At 34.9% G+C, this 20,528-nt stretch overlaps 1 protein-coding gene and 1 long non-coding RNA gene across 2 annotated transcripts in view; one reads left to right on the top strand and one right to left on the bottom strand.

Moving 5' to 3' along the window:
• Positions 1–1,863: 1,863 nt before the first annotated feature.
• On the top strand, positions 1,864–5,886 carry LOC127836188 (uncharacterized). The gene is made up of 4 exons (XR_008028644.1): positions 1,864–2,042; positions 2,358–2,472; positions 4,082–4,173; positions 5,651–5,886. It is a non-coding gene; the product is annotated as an uncharacterized LOC127836188 (long non-coding RNA).
• A 568-nt stretch (positions 5,887–6,454) lies between these two features.
• Positions 6,455–20,528, bottom strand: part of LOC127834174 (arf-GAP domain and FG repeat-containing protein 1-like) — a 58,674-nt gene continuing 44,600 nt past the window's right edge. The window contains exons 12-13 of the mRNA XM_052359817.1: positions 15,355–15,908; positions 6,455–13,495 (exon numbers count right to left, since the gene is read on the bottom strand). Of these exons, the coding sequence (XP_052215777.1) occupies positions 13,439–13,495; positions 15,355–15,908 (611 nt within the window). The 3' untranslated portion in view covers positions 6,455–13,438. The remainder of the gene's footprint in view (positions 13,496–15,354; positions 15,909–20,528) is intronic.

The raw sequence follows: 20,528 nt of genomic DNA, 5'->3' as shown, positions 1-20,528 counted from the left end.
ACGGGGGATGGTTCGGGTGGTGTCTATTGTGGTATGTCAGGTAAGAGTAGTTTTGTCAAAGTATTAATCAAATCTAATAATAAATCAAGAAGTTATGGCAATTTTAGCAAAATTTAATAATTTGACCTTGAGAGTCAAGGTCATTCAAAGGTCAAGGTAAAATTCAACTTGCCAGGTACAGTAACCTCATGATAGCATGAAAGTATTTGCAGTTTGAAAGCAATAGCCTTGATACTGTAGGAGTAAAGTGGACCTAAACACAAAACTTAACCAAATTTTCAATTTTCTAAGTATAAAAAGAGCACAAAATTCTGTCAAAATGCACGCCAGAGTTATCTAACTTTGCCTGCCCAGTCCCCTCATGATAGTAAGTAAGTGTACCAAGTTTGAATGCAATAGCATTGATACTTTCTGAAAAAAGTGGACCTAAACGCAAAACTTAATCAAAATTTTCAATTTTCTAAGTATAAAAAGGGCACATAATTCAGTCAAAATGCACGCCAGAGTTATAAAACTTTGCCTGCCCAGTCCCCTCATGATAGTTAGTAAGTGTACCAAGTTTGAATGCAATAGCATTGATACTTTCTGAGAAAAGTGGACCTAAACGCAAAACTTAACCGGACGCCGACGCAGACGCCGACGCCAAGGTGATGACAATAGCTCATAATTTTTTTCAAAAAATAGATGAGCTAAAAAACACATAACACAACGAAACTTCTCCAAAAATCAATTTCAAAGAAAGTGTGACCCTCGTTTGGGTATTAAACTCAGTATATTTATCCACCATTACATATCTTATTAAGACTTATATTGCTTATTATCTCCGCTGTCTTATCTATGGTGTACTGAACGTTTTCCTCTCAATAGAACAGAACAGAACAGAACAGAACTTTATTCGTTTTCACAGGTTACAAAACAATGACATTTTGTAATAACATGTGAGCATATGTATAAGATAATTACACAGATATCAAACAAACAGTATTATATACGATAAATCATAGTAGATCAATTGGGAAAGTGGTTGTTATGTGAAAATTCTCCAGTAGAGGGTCAGTAACATAATGGTTATTTAAACAATATATTGTCTACAAACATAAAAAAATTTGGGTTTCGAACCCGTAGGTGTTGGATAATTAATAGTTAAGTACGTATGTGAATTCGTTCTAATTACAAAATAATGTATAGTGATCACCAACAACCACATTTGTAATAATAGTACTTCTACAAAAGTAACACCAACAACAACATTAAATAGTTAACAGTTAGTGGTGGAATATTTATGTGGATACACTCCATATTAAAGAGTAGGATCAATGATTTACAACAACAGCGTTAGTTATAATAATACTTCTAATAATAGTAAAAACAACAACAACGATGCTAATAATGATAGTAATACTGATAATGATGATACTAGTAATCATGATGATGATCGAGATGACGACAATGGTGATGACCATGATGATTATGATAGTGGTGATTATAAAGCTAGGAAGAGCAAATATTACGATTACACTTAACATAAGACAGGGTACATAGTTCTACCATTTTTTTTATATTATTATTTATTTATTTTTTATTATTTTTTAACGTGACATTTCCTTTATTTAATACATACAAGAACATGCATTCGAGTAGTGAGTTTTAATTTTTGCAATATCCATTTTTTAATGTGATTTTATGGTTGAACGTAGGTAGGTCTTCCTAGTATAAATAGAGTACTCTCCCGTCTAATAAAATGAGGGAGGGTAACCGTCGGGGAACTATTAAGCGATTAAATAGTTCGGTTAGACGTTTAGCAGGAATTTCAGTTCATAAAATGTAAACGGTAATAAGCGTACAACCCTCTATGGTGCCCCTGCGTTGTGTGGATTGTCGTTAGAAGCGATAACTGGCATTTCATTGACGGGAGTGTTATATAAACGTGATGAGACAGTGTAGCGTAATATTTCATTGATGGATGAGTTCGACTGTTTGTAAACGTAATAGAGTGGAACTTTTAACAATGGCAATTGGATTATTTCGTGCGCCATAGCGAGGTAGGTTTTATATTATTATGTGGGTCATTAATTCTAGGGTATATGAGGTATACTTCTCAAAAGAAAATACTGTGTCTTTAGGTACATGTATGCAACTATTTTATTACGAGCGCCGAAAGGCATTGATTAAGTGTTTCATAAATAAAGCTGTGTTTTTAAGTGTGACAGGATTGTTAGTGCACATTAAATCATGGAATTTAATGACGTTTGGACGGAGCGTATAATTAGAAGGGATTAATTTTGTTGTTTTTTTCTTTGAAGTGAGGACATAATAAAAGGTAATGTATTTCGTCCCCAATGTCGTTTGTATTACAGAGGTTACACTTTCGATTCTCATGGGGTATGAAGTTTTGAGAAAAGCGGCCAGACTCAACTGGGAATAGATGGTTGCCGGTGCGAAAATGCAGCATACTTAATCGTAGTGATTGAGGTAAGGCTGTAAGATAATGTTCAAAGTTGGTATTATTTTTAAATAATCCATACATTTTGCCTCTAGATGAACATTGTATCTGCGCATTCCAACACTGGATAAACTGATCAGTTAAAGTTGTCTTGACTTGCTTATGTATGTTATTTGTCGAAATGTTCTCTTGCTGTAACCATAAAAATGAAAGGCCAGTAGAGTTTAAGATGCTGGAAATAAAGTTAGTCCATTTATTGTTTATATGTGAGTTTATCATAAATTTATACATCAAAAAGGAAAATTTAGTGTGTTTGCTTGTTATTATCTTGTTCCAAAACCTTATCATTCTTGTTTTTATAATTATATCCAGCGGGTATCTTCCAAGTTCTGCATATAAGCAATATCTTTGCGTAGATTTTTTAACTTTAGTGATTCTTCGTAGGAAAGAACAATAGACATTCTCGATTATGTCTAGATTCTCATATCCCCAGACTTCACAACCATATGTCAGAATAGGGACTGTAGTTTGGTCAAATAGTTTGATTTGCAGGTCACTTGGTAAATTAAGATTATTTATTTTTGTGAACACGTGGAACAGTGCCTTGTTGGCTTGTTCTACGAGATATTTTCTACAATTTAAAAAACTTCTAGATGAAGAGAAAAGACACCTAGATATTTGTATTCTTTGACTGTTTCGAGCAATTGGTTATTTATGTAGAATTTATATTTGGAGGTTTTAGTTGTCCCAAAAACCATAACTTTAGTTTTGGAATAATTGACATTTAATTTCCAAGTCGTACAGTAGTTATAGAAGCAATTCAGTTTATTTTGGAATTCTTCTTCATTTTCACCGAGGATTATGGTGTCATCTGCATATAGTAAGATAAGTAATTTTAGGAAGTGGATGGCATCATTTATATTAACTTCGAGACTTATTCCATTACACGTTTGTTGTAAGAAAGCATCAAGATCGTTCATGTACATAGAGAAAAGTATAGGAGATAGGTTTTCTGCTTGTCTCACTCCTAAAGTACTAAAAAATATTTGGGATTGTTCACCATTGAGAGAAACACAGGATTTAATATTAGAATACAAATTTGTGATAATGGTGAATATTTTACCTAGAATTCCAAGTTTAAGTATTTTATGCCACAGACCTGTTCTCCAGATAGAATCGAATGCAGCCGAAAAATCTATGAATGAACAGAATAATTTTCTTTTAGCGGCCCTTAATTTTTGAATAAGCATATTTAATGTAAATATATGGTCGCATGTCGAATAACCTGAGCGAAATCCAGCTTGGTTCTCATGAAGTAAGTTATTGTCTTCTAGAAAAGTGTTTATTCGTTTGTTAATTACAGCTGTAAAAAGCTTGCCTAAACAACTTAAAATTGTAATCGGTCTGTAATTGTTAGGATCAAGCTTAGATACTTTATTTTTAAATATGGGTTTTATTGCACCGATTAACCAAGCTTCAGGTAAGATTCCGGTGTCTAAAATTGTGTTGAAAAGACTGCAATATATTGGGAGCATTTTGAAAGAAGTGTTCTTAATTAATTCATTTAAAACATTGTCAATTTGTGATGGCGCTTTGCCATTCTTTAATTTTATAATCACTTTATTTATTTCGTTGCAGGTGATAGGTGTATTCAAGGCTTCGACATTGTATGTATCAGGTGTACCATGTTCATCCGGGTCTGATGGCAATATATCTGGCTGTATTGTTGCGTTAGTATCTTTAAAGAATTTAAAAAACTGTTCGATATTAGGGCTTTCACTTTCCTTTTTACTTTTATTTATATTGTTTAAAAGTTTCCAATATTCTTTGGGGTTTGAGGCGTTCATTGACCGTAACTTATTTTCTACAGTATATTTATGTTTGTTTATATACGTATTGAGCACGTGTTTATAGTGGCGGCTGGCCGAATCTAGGTTACGTTTATTTAGTGTGGATTTGTGTATTTGGTAAGCTTTACGAGCGTGATTGTATTTATTTCGTGCCTTGTGACATTGAGGCCCAAACCATGGTTTTGGTGTAGCTTTTAAATGAGAAGTTTTACTTCTTTGTTTATTAATTTGGTGAGGGAACGATTTGCGCGCAGACTGTAGGAAGATATTTTAGATTTTATTGGTAAGTTTATGTAAGAATGTTTGTATGTCATTATTTGGACGATTATTCAGCAATTCCTGTATATCATTTATTTCTGTATTGTCTATATTAGAAACAAAGTCGTTTTGTTTATTAGGATTCCATTTAGGGGGGCGGGGGTGTTTTTAGTGTTTATTTCTGGGATCGGGGTTAGGGTTACATCAAAGGGTAAATTAACTGTGATAGATAACAGGCTATGACCATCTGATAAAAGTCCGTCAGCGTCAATTTTCTCGAACTCGTTTAATTTATAAAATAAATTGATGGACGATAGGGCATAATCAATCACTGAGGTATTTCTAAAAGTATGTTTCCCAATATTTGAGTCCTTACCAAAGCGACCATTCATAATAATTAAGTTATTAAACTTGCATATGTCTAGTAGTTTATGTCCCGTTTTATTTGTTTTATTACATTGTGAATTACGTTGGAGTGGGATTCCTAGTTGGGTCAATATTTGTGATGGGTAACACGCGTTCATCGTACCTCCATCAATTTGAAAGTGTTCAGATAAGAAGTTATCGAGGTCGGTGTAGTCTGGTTAATTTGATGTGTAGCCATTAAAGTCGCCCGTTAAAAGAATATTATCGAATTGAGTGCACGTATTAGCGATTTCATTTTCTAGTAGAAAGAGTTCATCATCATTGTGAAATCTTGATTGTTCTGGGGGTGTATACACATTACCGATAGTGACATTTTCTTGACCATTACTTATTTTTAGCCAAAAAATGGACTCGCATTTAGATTCTGGTGTTGTTACAGTAAGTTTATTCATAATTTCATTTTTTATAAAATATCCCAAGCCGCCTGATTTTCGCTTATAATTTTCAAGCCGTGGCTTAGATAAAAATGTATAATTAGGAATGTCAATTTTGTCAAATTTCTCAAGTTTTGTTTCTTGGGTGCATAAAATATCAAAATTTGAAATTAATTCTTGGAATTCTGGATAATTGGATTTTGTTTTCAGACCACATACATTTAATGATCCTATCGAAAGATTAACATGATTGTCAGGCGTATGAGAACACACATTCACATTCAAATTTGTTTTTGTAGGTACACAAGGTGGCACGTTTTCAGCAGAGTCCGTGTCGCTGTATGAAGAAAGCGGAAGTGTTTGATGAACATGTTCACAACGGGTTTTAGACGAGGAGCATGGCAAAAATACACAATTGACACAAAATGCCACGTTCCCGGTGTGACCCTAGACAACAGTCGCAGTGGGGTTATCGATTACCGTATATGTGTATTTGAATTGCTAATATGGTTTGTAAACAAGGCAGGGGATAATTGGAGTTGTTTGTGTATTTTATAATATAAAGATGCAGGTCGAATGTTATGTAAATTACATGGCTGATCATAAGTAACGTGCTGGCCGTACGCATCACATACACCACTTACGTATTTGATCAATGTGTGTTAGTATAATCACAATTTATATTTCAAATGCCTTTTCTGTATGTATAAAGATAGTTTTACCATTTTTTACACAACTCATACATTTCTTACATACGTATACATGGGCCAAGGCTATAAATAGTGTTTAGGAAACTGTGTGTTAATGTAAAAATCCAGTTAATGACGATGCTTCAACATGATACATTTCTACTTTGCAAAAGCATATTAACTTGGACATGACACTTGATTAAACCTTGATAACGTTCTTTCATACATACAAGCTAGGACATATGTTGTCTTGCGTATCTTTGTGTTCTGTGGAAGGTAGATCGAAGAAGCTAGTCTTCAGCAAATACTTTGCATTCCTGTTGAATCGAACGTTAAAATCTGGTGGTACAGAGTGGAAACGAAGGGGTCCGGCAAACTGGGGATGTCTTTGTGAAATGCGCAAGTGATCACAAATTTGTTTTACAATTTATTTAAACTTAAAGGATACAATTGACATATCACAAATGACATAGCAAATAGTGTCAGATTACACCAAACGATCTGGAAAGGTACAATTAAATTATTTCAATTGAATTCAGCTTTATCAACTTCTACATCCGTTATTGTTTATTTGTAAAGCCAAAACACTACATAAACAAAGTAAAAGTAAAATATAAATCCTTAAATGCTGTATTATTTCAGTTTATTTTTTCTAGCTTAAACATCATTTTTTTGGTGACCGCTTATAAACAAATACTGGCAAATTTGAGCATTATGAAAAATTTGCACAACTAAGTCTTGAAGCAAACTGCAAGCAAAAACGAAAGCTCAACTTCCCACAACACATACTGCATAAAATCTCAAAACATCTCATAAACCAAACATTACAAATTTAGTTGCATTGTTTTTAAACCGAAGAATGGCCATGAAATGAAACAATACCACTGCAATAACAATTGCAGTAATTCTGTGCTTTGGCCACACTCAGTTTCTATCTAAAATGTGTCTTTATATATTTTAAATTGTGAACAAACATATGAAACAAAAAAGTATTTCAATTCAATTTGCTAATAAATATGTCATCAGATAACATTCATTGCAATTGAACTAAAAACATAAGTAACTGTGGAATCATATAAAGGTTTCAAAGATGTAATTAAGTAAGTCTCAGTAACCTTACTAACAAATAGCACTTAAAATTGATTGCCACTTACCTAAGTGTGTGCATGTATTTGCAATCTAAAAAGAGGAAAAAGTTGCATACAATTTTCGTATTAATATCCAATTAACAAAATTACCCAGTTGTTAATTTCTAATACAATCAATTGACTTAACGCTTATTTTGTTCTTAAGCTCAAATTGTTTAAATCAGCACATATGAACACACATACAAAAGATGTTTGGAAAACATGTATGACCCTTTCATGCAGTCAAGCTGTCAAGTATTGTTTTTTTCCACAAAATGCCTCTTAGACCTGGTTCTATAAATTCTTTGTCTCAAAATCAAGGTAATATCTTTCTTTTAAAATTTACTGATAATACTTATAGTTCAAATTGCGAACTCTTTCATTGAAACAAAGAAACAAATATAGAAAACCAGTCCGATATAAATGGCGGATGTTTTCAACGAAATTTTACTAGATATTCGCATTTTTGCAAATAAGATTTTCATTGAGCCAAATTCTCAAATATTTTCGCAAATGGCTCAAATGGCAAATAATAGCGCGAGCCCTGTTGCCCCCTGTGATGTAATGGTTCAAAATGGATGCCACGCAGCGAATAACAACGATTTATAAGTTGAAAATCTTCACAGGAAAAATTGTGTTCTGATCTAAACTCGTATATAATACGCACCCCATACTTGAAGAAAAAATTGGCAAGTAAAAAAGTGCGTATTTTATTCGCAGATTTACGGTACTTAATATTATTTTAAGTTAAGTATTATGAAAATATAGTGTTGAACACATGTCACAAGCAACGAACATACAATTACATAAAATGTTCTATTCAAAGCTCCTGCCAGATAGACCTATGACTTGTTGATCTATATAGGCGTGCTCCTTTCCTCTCAAGTAACTAACATTCAAATTTAGACGTGCATATGTCAAAGGCTATTTTAGCAATCTTGGAACAGCACATTTTGCTACGAGCCTCCATGACCTTGACTTTCAGCCTTAAAATAAATCGTAGCCATCCTTTTCTTCAATCAAAGTAACCATTATACCAATTTGCATGGTGATATGTCTAACAGTTATTTTGATGTTGTGCAGCCTGATCATTCATGCTCACTTCACACCGACCAACTGACTGTTGCAAAGCAATACACATTGACTTCTTTGAAAGGGTCCATAATAAAATAAATAAACAACATATATATACATTGACATATTTGGAAGCCTGCCAAAAACATTTTAAGCAACATAAGTTTTAATCATTTATATGTAAAAGCAAGAACAAATGTCTACCATATATGAACAACATATCTCATAGCTCGATAACTGACAAAATATTCACATTGATAAACTAGTAAATCAATTCATTAAACATACATGAAAAATGCGATACTATCTTAACAATGAGTATGACCAAAGTTCTTCAAATAAAGTGTAATGTAGCAAATAAAGTCAAATTAAAAGTTTGATTGTTATGTTACATTTGTTATTCTGTCCAAACAGCATAATTATTTGTATGATCTTAAATTACTGTCACCCCTGCATGAGTAAAATATAATGATACACTTTCAGTACAACAGTTAAATAAAAATACATAAAATTATATTGATAAAAGAGTAGACTACCATAGACCGCTTTATCTATACAATCTAGTCTGTCTAGGGAAAAGATCCAAGTTATTCCAAAAATGAAACAATTAGCTATTATTTTTCCGCCACAGATGAGTATCTTCTGGTCAACCATTACTCAAACACCATTATAGGATACATATTTCACAATGTCCTGTTGTTTAAGTGCAGAACACGTTGTAAGTTAACCCTTTCAGTGCGGGAACCAAAACTTGAAGGCATTTGCAAACAGTTTGGATCCAGATGAGACGCCACAGAACGTGGCGTCTCATCAGGATCCAAACTGTTTGCTATTCGGATAGTATTCTTTGAAAAAAATCGAAGAAAATGCTAATTTTAGAAATTCAGCAGACGACATTTTAGCAGAAGACAAATTACCCAGCATGCAAAGGGTTAATGCACTGAACAGAAGGAAAAGCACTCAGACATCATAAGTCTGAGAATAACAGATAAACTGTTACCAATCTGGTGAATCAACCAATCAAATGCCTATTATCATGGTGTTAACAGTTATATCAGAAACGTAGCAAGCTGTAGTTCATTATGTTGACTTGTTTTTACACTGAAATTAACAGAAATGATTTAGTAGTTTGAAGTTTTCTACAATACCAATGATGGTTTGCTTGAAAATGTAAAACAGCAATTACTCAGACAACCAACATTGACAATAACCAGGGGACAAAAATATTTCTAAACTGCGCTCGTCCTGCAGGACAAGTGCATTAAAATTTTCACTCGTCCTGCAAACACATGCACTTGTCCTTAAAATATGGGTGAAATGAAGATTGCAAAGGGCTGATATGACTAATAAAGTTTCTTGTATCACTGCTAAATTGCTGCTTACTCAGTTGTTCATGCCAGCTGATCACAAAATAAATGTTAAGCAGTGAAATAAATTACTTTATTTATGAGGAACACACAATAAATAATTGAAGACAATTTTGTGTTTGCCGTTTTTCTAATACTCGCGTGCTTTCCGTTTCGGACGTTTGAACATCGCTACCGCCAACTTTAAAGAACGCTCGTATGTCAGACATTTTTCTGACGAAATTCAGACTGGTTTGAAACCGTAGATTCTACTTCGCGTTTAAATAATTCTTTAAAAATCAATACTTACAGTGAATGCATAGGTTAGTTCCCTGTCACCATGGACGCGCAAAGTTTACACCAAAAAGCCAATATTTACTGGGGACACAGTCTCGCATAACAACGTGCACCTGCTGTATGAAATTTACAATTACAATTTCCGGTTCATTCGCGATCTACTTTCGGAATAGATATGATTTAAGAAAATGATTTTATTTAATGAAAACAAGTCTTACTCGTCACAAAATACATATTTTAACATCAGCTTTTTTCACTCGTCCTGTAGGACAAGAGCTTTAGGGAAATTCACTCGTCCTTTCGAGATTTTACTCGTCAATACGAGCGGACGAGTGGTATTTTTGTCCCCTGACAATAACCCTCCATTAAGCCCGGGCTGTAAACTAGCAAATTTATTTCAATAAACCAACTAAACAAAGCACTTAAATTGAACACTTAGGTACTCATTTTTTTCAATTCCATGACATGTTCAGAAGAATGTGTAAAATAAAGTTTACAAAAATATTGCTTCCACTAAAACAGTGATATAATGATATGCAATTCAGATTGAGACGAAATACATCTTATCTTATACACTAGTGGAGCCAATTTTGGCATTCTTTTTTCAAATGTTTCACACACAAAAGAATTTTTTTTACTTTGATTATTGAATCAATATCCTTAGTTCAGGGGCCCATAAGTCTGCAACAAATAATGTAACATACACAAAAACAAGAGTTCCGCAGTCGAAGACATATGCCCCCCATACAGGGCCTAGAACTAGTGACCCCAATTTCAATAGGGGTCATATACTGTCAAGGCCAATGTATATGTGAAGTATCATACCAATCAGTCGATTGGTTGACAAGTTATTGATGGGAAAAATTGTTCACACTTATTGTCACAGTGACCTTGACCTTGACCTAGTAACCCCTATTTCAATAGGGGTCATCAAGTGTCAAGGCCAATGAACATGGGCAGTATCAAGCCGATCGGTGAATCGGTTGACGAGTTATTGATCAGAAACGATTTTCTCACATATTGTGACAGTGACCTTTGACCTAGTGACCCCAATTTCAATAGGGGTCATCTACTGTCCAAGGCCAATGCACATGTAAAGTATCAAGCCACTCGATCAATTCGTTGACAAGTTATTGATTGGAAAACGAACTGGTCTACCAACAGACAGACAGACCGCCCGACCGACAGACCAACCAACATCCAGCAAAACAATATACCCCCTCTTCTTTCAAGGGAGGCATAATAATGTCTTGCACATTAACTTAGTATAAATAGCTCTCCTTAAAAGTTTCCATTGCATTCACAGAAAACTGTGAGTATGAATGTATGATGATGTAAGTATTCAGAATTGTCCTTTGTTCAAGGGCACATAACTCTGGAACAAAAAGTGTGAAATAAATAAATTAATGCCTTGCTCTTCTTCATAGAATAAAGATCATACCTAAAACATATTATGTTGATATGCAGAAAAGGAAGTCCTGACAAAAAGTATAAATGTACTAAGTAGGTAAGTTTCCAAAATTTGCTTAAGTTCCAGCAATTAACTGGGCATAGAATATTGCAAAATATGAGTTAATATTGTCTTATACCTAAAAAAAAATGTGCCTTCAAAAATTCTTGTTGATACGCAGAAAACTGAAAGATTAGATTACAAAACTTAGTTCACATGTAAAATTGTCTAAGCATCCAAAATTTGCATAAGTGCGAGGGCAGATATCTCTGCAAAGAATATTTCACAATTCACAAAAATTACATCTTGCACTTCCACATAATATAACAAGAGATGTGTTTGTCAGAAACACAATGCCCCTATTGCGCCGCTTTGAAATAAAATTTCAATGTATGATTTTGCAGGTTTAGAAATTATCTCCTTTTAAAAGCTATTTTACTTCCCTTGGATTGTATTTTTTGACTTTTGACCTTGAAGGATGACCTTGATTTTGACCTTTCACCACTCAAAATGTGCAGCTTCATGAGATACACATGCATGCCAAATATCAAGCTGCTATCTTCAATATTGCAAAAGTTATGGCCAATGTTAAAGTTTTCAGACGGACCGGGGCATAAAAAAGACATCTATAAGCTATTATGTTGACAGGCAGATTTTCTTTTAACTAGTTAGGGACACAAACAACATTTGTGCAGCTGGATAGACCAACCCAACCAAGGACCAACATCCTGATCCACAGGGTGATTCAAACACCTCAACAAACTTGGTTTGCTGGGGTATAAATATACTTTTACAGTTTTTCCAGAATTGTTCAGAAAACACAAACAACAAGAGATGTGTTCATCAGAAACACAATGCCCCCTTCTGCGCTGCTTTGAAGCCATATATTTGACCTTTGACCTTGAAGGATGACCTTGACCTTTCATCACTCAAAATGTGCAGCTCCATGAGATACACATGCATGCCAAAAATCAAGTTGCTATCTGAAGCGACATAGAAGTTATGAGCATTTTTCGAAACCTAAATGCGAAACCTTAATGCAAAGTGTGACGGAAAGACAGACAGATGGATGGACAGACGGTCCGATCACTATATGCCCTCCGTCGGGGCATAAAAATATTGTGTGTCTCAAAAGATTTTTTTTTGTAAAAATTGCTTTTCATTTTTATAATATTTGTTGGTAAGCTATACATATCGATATGAAACCAATAATATCATATTGAATAAATACATCAGCCTACATGGATGTAGCGAGTATACCATACTAGTAAATACATGTACATGTATATATATATACATTGTTACTTATTTAAACGCAAATCTTATCCAAATATGAGGGCATACAAAACAAAACATATGCATTCCATTAGAACAACTCATGGCCCTACTATGCTTTAAAAATAAGCAACAAATGGAATTTATTAGAACTAGCTATGCATCAAACAACGTCATAAATGACAGTAAAACAAGCAAAATTTATGCTAAATATTAATAAAAATAATAAATAATTGCTCATTACATCTTTTTATTAATTAAATTAACTGATAAATTTACCCATTGCTCATAAATAGCAAATCTTGCGGCACTTGTTTGTTGACAGTCCATTTACTTTGTAATCACTTGTTTGTTGAAAGTCCATTTACTTTGTAATCCTTAATGTACAATGACTTTGGCCTGCAACTAGAAATTTGCCTAACATAAACGATTCTCAAATATGGTGTTCAGGCAAAGAACGTAACAGTTAGTAATACTTTCAAGTTCTGTCCTTTGGGTTCTTGATCCACTGGGATAATACAGGATCATGGCTATGCCATACGTGGCTCCGTGTTATGCCAATGTTTTTAGCAGCCCTCACTTGAACAAACTCTTGTACACCACTGTTTTTGTATTGTAAAACATTCTGAAAGCATAACTTTTATTTGGTACACCAGTTTTGACTATTAACATTCTTACCAATAACGCTTACTGGACATCACTTGATCCATCAAAATCTGCATCATATAAAGTTTTAGTATTTTCAACAGGATTAAGATTTGGCTATGAGTTCAGTCTGAATGAATGATTCAGAAAAGAAATTTCAAAACTGTCTCAAGAGTTTCTAATATCATAAGAATGGATTGGTGGCGCCTGTCTTTGGTGCAGAGTATTGCTGGGCTGTAGACTGAAACAAATAAAGGAATAATAAAAATGGGAAATAAAAAACATTGGACAATATCTATTTTTAATTAAGCTCCTAAAGATATCAACTAACCAGGAGAATCAAATCGTGATCACCTGATCATTAAAATATGTGCATTTCTATTATATCTTAACATTTTATCAGTTTACCAAATTAAAGGAAACAAGGAGACTACATTTTCTGTAACATTACCCCACCAACTGTATAAGTATTCATCATAACTCCAGCCATCCAATATGTATTCCACATTACCCCACCCACCCTATATATATTCCACATTACCCCACCCATCCTATATATATTCCACATTACCACACACACCCTATATGTATTCCAAATTACTCACCCACCCTGTATGTATTTCACATAACCCAATACAACCAATATATTTTCAAAATTACTCCACCAACCCTATAATAGTCCACATTACCCGACACACCCTTTATATATTCCATATTTCCCCACCCACCCTATATGTATTCTCCATTACCCCACTGACCCTATATTTATTCTACATTACCCCACCCACCATTTATGTAGTCCACATTAACCCACACACCCTTTATGCATTCAATATTTCCCCACACAACCTATATGTATTCCACATTACCCCATCCACCCTTCATTTATTCCACATTACCCCACCAATCCTATATGTATTCCACATTACCCCACCCACCCTATATTTATTCCACATTACCCCACCCACCCTATATGTATTCCACATTACCCCCACCCATCCTATATGTATTCCACATTACCCCACCCACCCTTCATTTATTCCACATTACCCCACCCACCCTATATGTATTCAACATTACCCCACCCACCCTATATGTAATCCAATATGTAATCCAAGCACAGAATGGCTCTTCAGGATTTATGAAATCAGACATTCAATGTAACACTCCAAATATTAAACCCTTAACCCTAGAAGTTTCAGAGATGATTATATTCACTAATTTCAAGTGAATAAGGTTCGATAAATCATGTGGACCTTGATGTATTGCAAGTTTTGACAAAGGGGCATGATTTGAATTAACGTAGAAGAGAATCCCTATACAATGTAGCCAACCAAATATTAAACCACTGATCCATGTGGTTCCAGGATATTTTGAAAGTTTCTTTTAAAATATTTTTGTTTTGCTCTGGTGACCCACATTTGCAGCTGATAATAAAGATTTGAACAGTTTCCAAAGAGGGTCATTAAAGGATCATTCCTATGAAGTTTCATAAAAAATCTGCCAAGCAATTTAGGAGACGTTGTTGATTGAAGCAAACTGTTAACAACTGATAAACAGACAACAACAGACGCCAGAGAGCAATCTAATACAATAGAACACTATGAGCATTTTGAGCTTAAGACATGAACCAAAACAATTTCAATACAGCAATTTCAATTTCAACAATAATTAACCTAAATGTTTTATTATTGCCCAAATGGCAAGTATTTGTAATTTAGGATAAAGAGGAAACATACATCAAATGCAGAAGAAGTTTCAAGAACACTGGGCGCCAAAATAGACTGCTCAAGTCTTCAGTGCATTATTTACCTTGTTTTTGACCCTGCATTTCCTCACATACAAAAAAGGTAAATATCTCAAAGCGTTGAAGAAGAAAACATCCGGAACAAAAATATGGAGAGACAAAGAGACATACGGATGGACAGTTTGACAGCAATATGCATCCTACCAGGGGCATAAAAACTCACCCCTAGATATCATTTAAACACATATTCTAACTTTTTCAGGTTAGAAGAAATTCAGGTTGCATGTTGAGCAAAGGTGAGCTAAAAGCAGTAAATTGATGGATAGAAACATCTGAGCACAAAATCAACATACCATGAAGGGGTTGGCTTGCGGTGCAGACGCGACCCCACCCCACCCTGCTCCACCAAATCCTTGCTGCATCTGACCCCCATACCCTTGCTGCGGCATGCCAAACCCCTGCTGGCTCACTTGTGGTGCTCCAAACCCTTGCGACCCAAACCCATGTTGTCCTTGCTGAGCTCCACTAAAGCCCTGGGCTGCCTGACCAAAGCCTTGTGAACTGAAGCTCGCTTGCCCTGCAGTTGACATCTGACCTTGACCTCCAGGGTAACCACTAGTCGAGGTATTCATTCCGAACCCACCATTTTGTGTGGGGAACTGTCCAAAGCCTGCTGCAGGCATAGCGTTGGCAGGCTGCACGCCACCAAACTGTCCAAACCCTGCACCTGTTGACCCTGGGGCAGCCCCAAACTGCCCATGGCCAAATCCGCCTGCCTGCTGCGTTTGGGGAGCTCCAAACCCACCAAAGCCTGTCCCAAGTCCCTGACCCCCGAATGGGTTTGCTTGCTGTGTCTGCCCGTGACTGGTAGATGTGGTCGTCATGCCACCTCCGAATGGATTGGCCACTAAAACACATAGTTATTACAATCAAATCACTGGTTTAATGAACAAATCTCTACCTATAAAAACTCATCAAGTTATCCATCCGAAATAAATTAATATTTTCGGCAGCAGTTGTTCTTTATCAATAATTTCAAAAAAAATTCACTTATAAACATTTATACATTTGTAACCATGAGAAAAGCTACAGTTACTATCAAAATTAACAGTTTCTTCTAAAAGTGACTATTTTTAAAAAAACAACATAGTAACAAGAAAGTGCACCTCATTCATATAGTATTAGTGAATAACAAGCCTATTGAAAATTATAGTTTTACAAAGATAAAACATATTATTTTCTTTTTAACTTTGTAGCACAAAGAATGACAAAGGTAAACTAACATGCTTAACCAGAATTATATACCAATGTCAAACATTCACCCATGCATTAAACCATAGAAGAGATTTGTAGATAATGTGGACCTTAAAGAAGCTTCTTAAAACTAGAAATGTGTCTGTAGGTCAAGGTTGCACCTACATTCCACTAAGGTCTCAAAACTCCATTAATTTAAACATCTCAAACAAAAAATTGACAAGTGTCACAGACACTATTGTTCCTAATGCATGTTTTTAAACAGACAAATCTACTTTATAATGTATATTGGATAAAAAAACAAGATTATTGTCAAGCAATGTGGTCCCCTACCGGTGAAACTCCACCATTTTCAGCAATATTTCTTGTCTGTTTGTTGCCATAGCAACCAGAATTCTTGACAAAATGAAATGACTTGCATAATCTCCATATTGCAATCTATCCTTGTTTCAAGTTTCACCGGTAGGGGACAACAAAGGCTATAATTCACTCAACACTGGTCGAAACCAAATCCCTTTCTCAACAATCATCTTAACATTAAGGTAATTCATCTGTGAGAGTTTGACTGACATTGGCCATGAAGTAAAAGGTGTAAAACAACATTTTCGTACTATATAAATATCATGTAGTAAAACACAACACAAAAACAGCCATAATCCTGCCAAAACTTGCCACAGCTGGAGATCCTTTCTGAACAATCATCTACATTAAAGTCCTTCACACAAAAAAGGGACCTAATTATGGTTATGTCAAAAATATGCGCATCAACAGAATGGATTTGCACAAGTCACATGTTGCCTAATGCTGATATTTATACAGTTTCATCTCTCTAGTATCATTTTTAGAAACAGGCAAAAACAAAATCGCATGGATACAAAAATCCCCCTCTGAAAATCAGGGCAAACAAACTTAATACTAGAACATAACAAGAGCACCGCCAAACGGGTGCCACGCTCGGCTACGGGTGCAGTTTTGAATAAATGAAAGCTTGTCAGAATTTTTTTTTTTTTTTAGAGGTCACAGTGACCTTGACCTTTGACCTAGTGACCCCAAAATGGGTGTGGCGTGTAGAACTCATCAAGGTGCATCAACATATGAAGTTTCAAAGTTATAGGTGGAAGCACTTTGATTTTAGAGCCAATGTTAAGGTTTTAGCACGACGGGAACGGCGGACGACACGACACAACGAGCTGGCTATGACAATAACTTGGGTTTTCTCTGAAAACAGCCGAGCTAAAAAAGCAATCAAGTAATGAAATTTAATGAAATCAAGTTTTTTTTATAGTTTCATCATCAATCAAAACATTCCAATATATCTCTCATCCTGGCCCAATCCTTCACTAATAAATTTGGGGAACATCAGACTTAACAGTTAAATTTAAAGTTGTGAAATGGATGAACATGCCAATCAATTGGTCACAGCTGTACATTTCTTATTGATTACACACATTATGGACCTTGGATAAGATATAATATAATAGTCATCCCAACACTCTGAATTGGAGCGGGGCATTATGTGGTTATCTCTGCCATCTGTCCGTCTGTCCTGGCCACTATCTCCTCCTACGCTATCAGCACTAGAACCATGAAACTTAAACACATGGTAGCTATGAGAATATGTGCGACAGTGCACTACTTGGAATTTTGATCTGATCCCTTGGTCAAAAGCTGCGGCGTGGGGATACGGGTCGGCCGCGCCATTTTTAGTTTTCATTATGTTTGTTTATATTTTAGACAGAAAGCAGACTAACAAATGGACTGAAAAGTAAACAAGAGCACCGCATAACGGGTGCCACGCTCGGCTGCGTCAAAGCTTGTCAGAAATGTTTTTTTTTTTTTTTAGAGGTCACAGTGACCTTGACCTTTGACCTATTGAACCAAAATAGGTGTGGCACGTAGAAGATGCATCTACATATGAAGTTTCAAAGTTGTAGGTAAGTAATTTGATTTTAGAGCCAATATAAAGGTTTAAGCACGACGCCGGACGGCAGACGACGGACGACGAGCAGGCTTTGACAATACCTCGGGTTTTCTCCTTAAACAGCCTCGCTAAAAACTGACTGATCATGCAACTTGATTTGCTATGATAGAGGGAAATTCATCAAACATTATAGTTACAGAAATAATAAGATTTCAGACACTTTATTTTTAGACAGCCCCGATTTTAACCAAAATAAATATTTTTCTTGACTCTACATTTTTTTTTTCCGCAATTAATGACTCTCAATTTTCCAAAAGTTTAATTTTCCATGTTTCTTTTTACAAGAAATTTGCCCTGTTGCACTTATCTGTTGACACCTTGATCCAGCATTTTTACAAACAAAGTTTGGTCATAAAACAAACAAATGCCATGAAGCAATGGACCATTACATATGGGTTATTGGGTGAAGAATTACATATTACGGTTATACACAATGGTTTCACCAAACAGCTGAAAATGAAACAATTATTAAAGTAATTGAAAGTATATGGCTGGTATTTTACCTGCCTGTGAATCAATTGACACTATACATATTGCATACCCAAATCCAATCATCAATGCAAATTTTCAAACAGCTGTATTAATGTCTCTTAATTTTCCCTCATCTGTATTTTAAAAATATTAATTGCGTATCTACATTTTCGGACACTAGATTTTTAAATTATTTGTAAGTATCCAAAAACTTGAATAATTACTGCTTATTTGTAAATTATCCAAGTACAGAGTAAAACCTTTAATACTAGTGTTAGAGCCTCACAATAAAACTGGTAACAATTAAGATGGTTACATATTTCCTATGGGTAAATAGTTGGTTACTCCTGTTACAACAAGAATATTGCAGAAAAAAATATATGATACATATTGAAATGATGCTTTGAAAACAATTACCAAAACACCCATATACAGAATATAATTGAAGTGAGTTTGTTTATTCAAATAAACCATCAACAGTTACATTTTGTCATGCAGTATCTTGCAGCTTGCAAAGCTAAATTCAAATGAAACTTGAAACGCATTTCAAACACAAGATGCCATCTAAACTCTGAAAAGCTTCAACTGATAGAAAACTGAAACATGGCATCCACTAAAAATAATAATATAAAGTTAAGTATATAAGTTTTATGAATGCATTACAGAACCATGCAAAAATATAATAGTACTGTAAAATCATTTTTATTTGTGGGAAATTAATTTTTTTATGATTTTGTGGGTTGACTGCAGGGCTTTTTTTCCTTCTGTGAGAATGACCATTTTCACAAATTTGGGTAATTGGCTACTCAAATGTTCACAATTTCAAGAAGTTAGCGACTCAAATTTTAACAATTATAGAAACTTCACGACTCAAATTTTCACAATAATATAAAGTTCCCAACTCAAATTTTCACAATTTTAGAAAGTTTGCAACTCATTTTTTCACAATTTTCTACATTTTGTGACTCATTTTTTCACAAAAGGTGGGGGGGGCCAAGACCACTTCACAAAAACAGGAAAAAAAGCCCTGGACTGGTCCATATATTCAACTCCAACAACTCGGAAAATGACAAAGGAAAATTCCTCTTTCTTTCCAAAATCAGAAATCAAAAAATTAATGTGTCCATCAAAAAGTCATTTTCTGGAAAAAAAAATACATTTCATGAATATAAATGATTTTACAGAAACAAAACAGCAATCAAGCTGCAATCCGTAGAAAAGATTTACAAAACAAGACAAAACTCTATTTAACACATATCAAACATTTGCTATGCGTTTTCCTACTCCCCTACATGGTTCTATAATGGTGTGTTGCTGAGAAATACTGAAGATGACAACTGAATGCACCACCTGCTCGCCCCTTACTGACACACACGACAACCCTGTTTGTACCCATACATCCCAGATATGGGATAATCACCTTGTATTGCAATCCATATCAGTCTTAAATAATTCAGCATTAAAGATCCCACTATTGGCTTTCCAGTTAGCACATCAGGTGCACCCAACCCAGGATCCATCCCCGCCCTCTGTGTACATGTGAGTTAGGTTGGAGGTCAATATACCAGACTGGTGGGGTTTCCTCAAAGTAATGTGGCTCCCCCTCCCCCCCCCCAAAAAAAAAAAAAGCAGAAGACCACACCAACATAAATTTCAGTAAGAACAAACTAGCTGCAAATTGCAGCTTTAATTGAAAAGTTATCCCCTACTTTCGTGAGTCTAGTAAGTTAATTCGGGGTAGGATTTCTGGAAAACACTTTGTGTCCCTATATAATGCAGCCTTAAAGACTGCAAAGCTTCAAAATACACCTAAACCGTCCC

This window comes from Dreissena polymorpha, chromosome 6 (assembly GCF_020536995.1).
Source record: "Dreissena polymorpha isolate Duluth1 chromosome 6, UMN_Dpol_1.0, whole genome shotgun sequence".
Taxonomy (NCBI): Eukaryota; Metazoa; Mollusca; class Bivalvia; order Myida; family Dreissenidae; genus Dreissena; species Dreissena polymorpha.
Note: the sequence above shows the minus strand (reverse complement) of the source record. Positions and strands in the feature narration are given on the sequence as shown.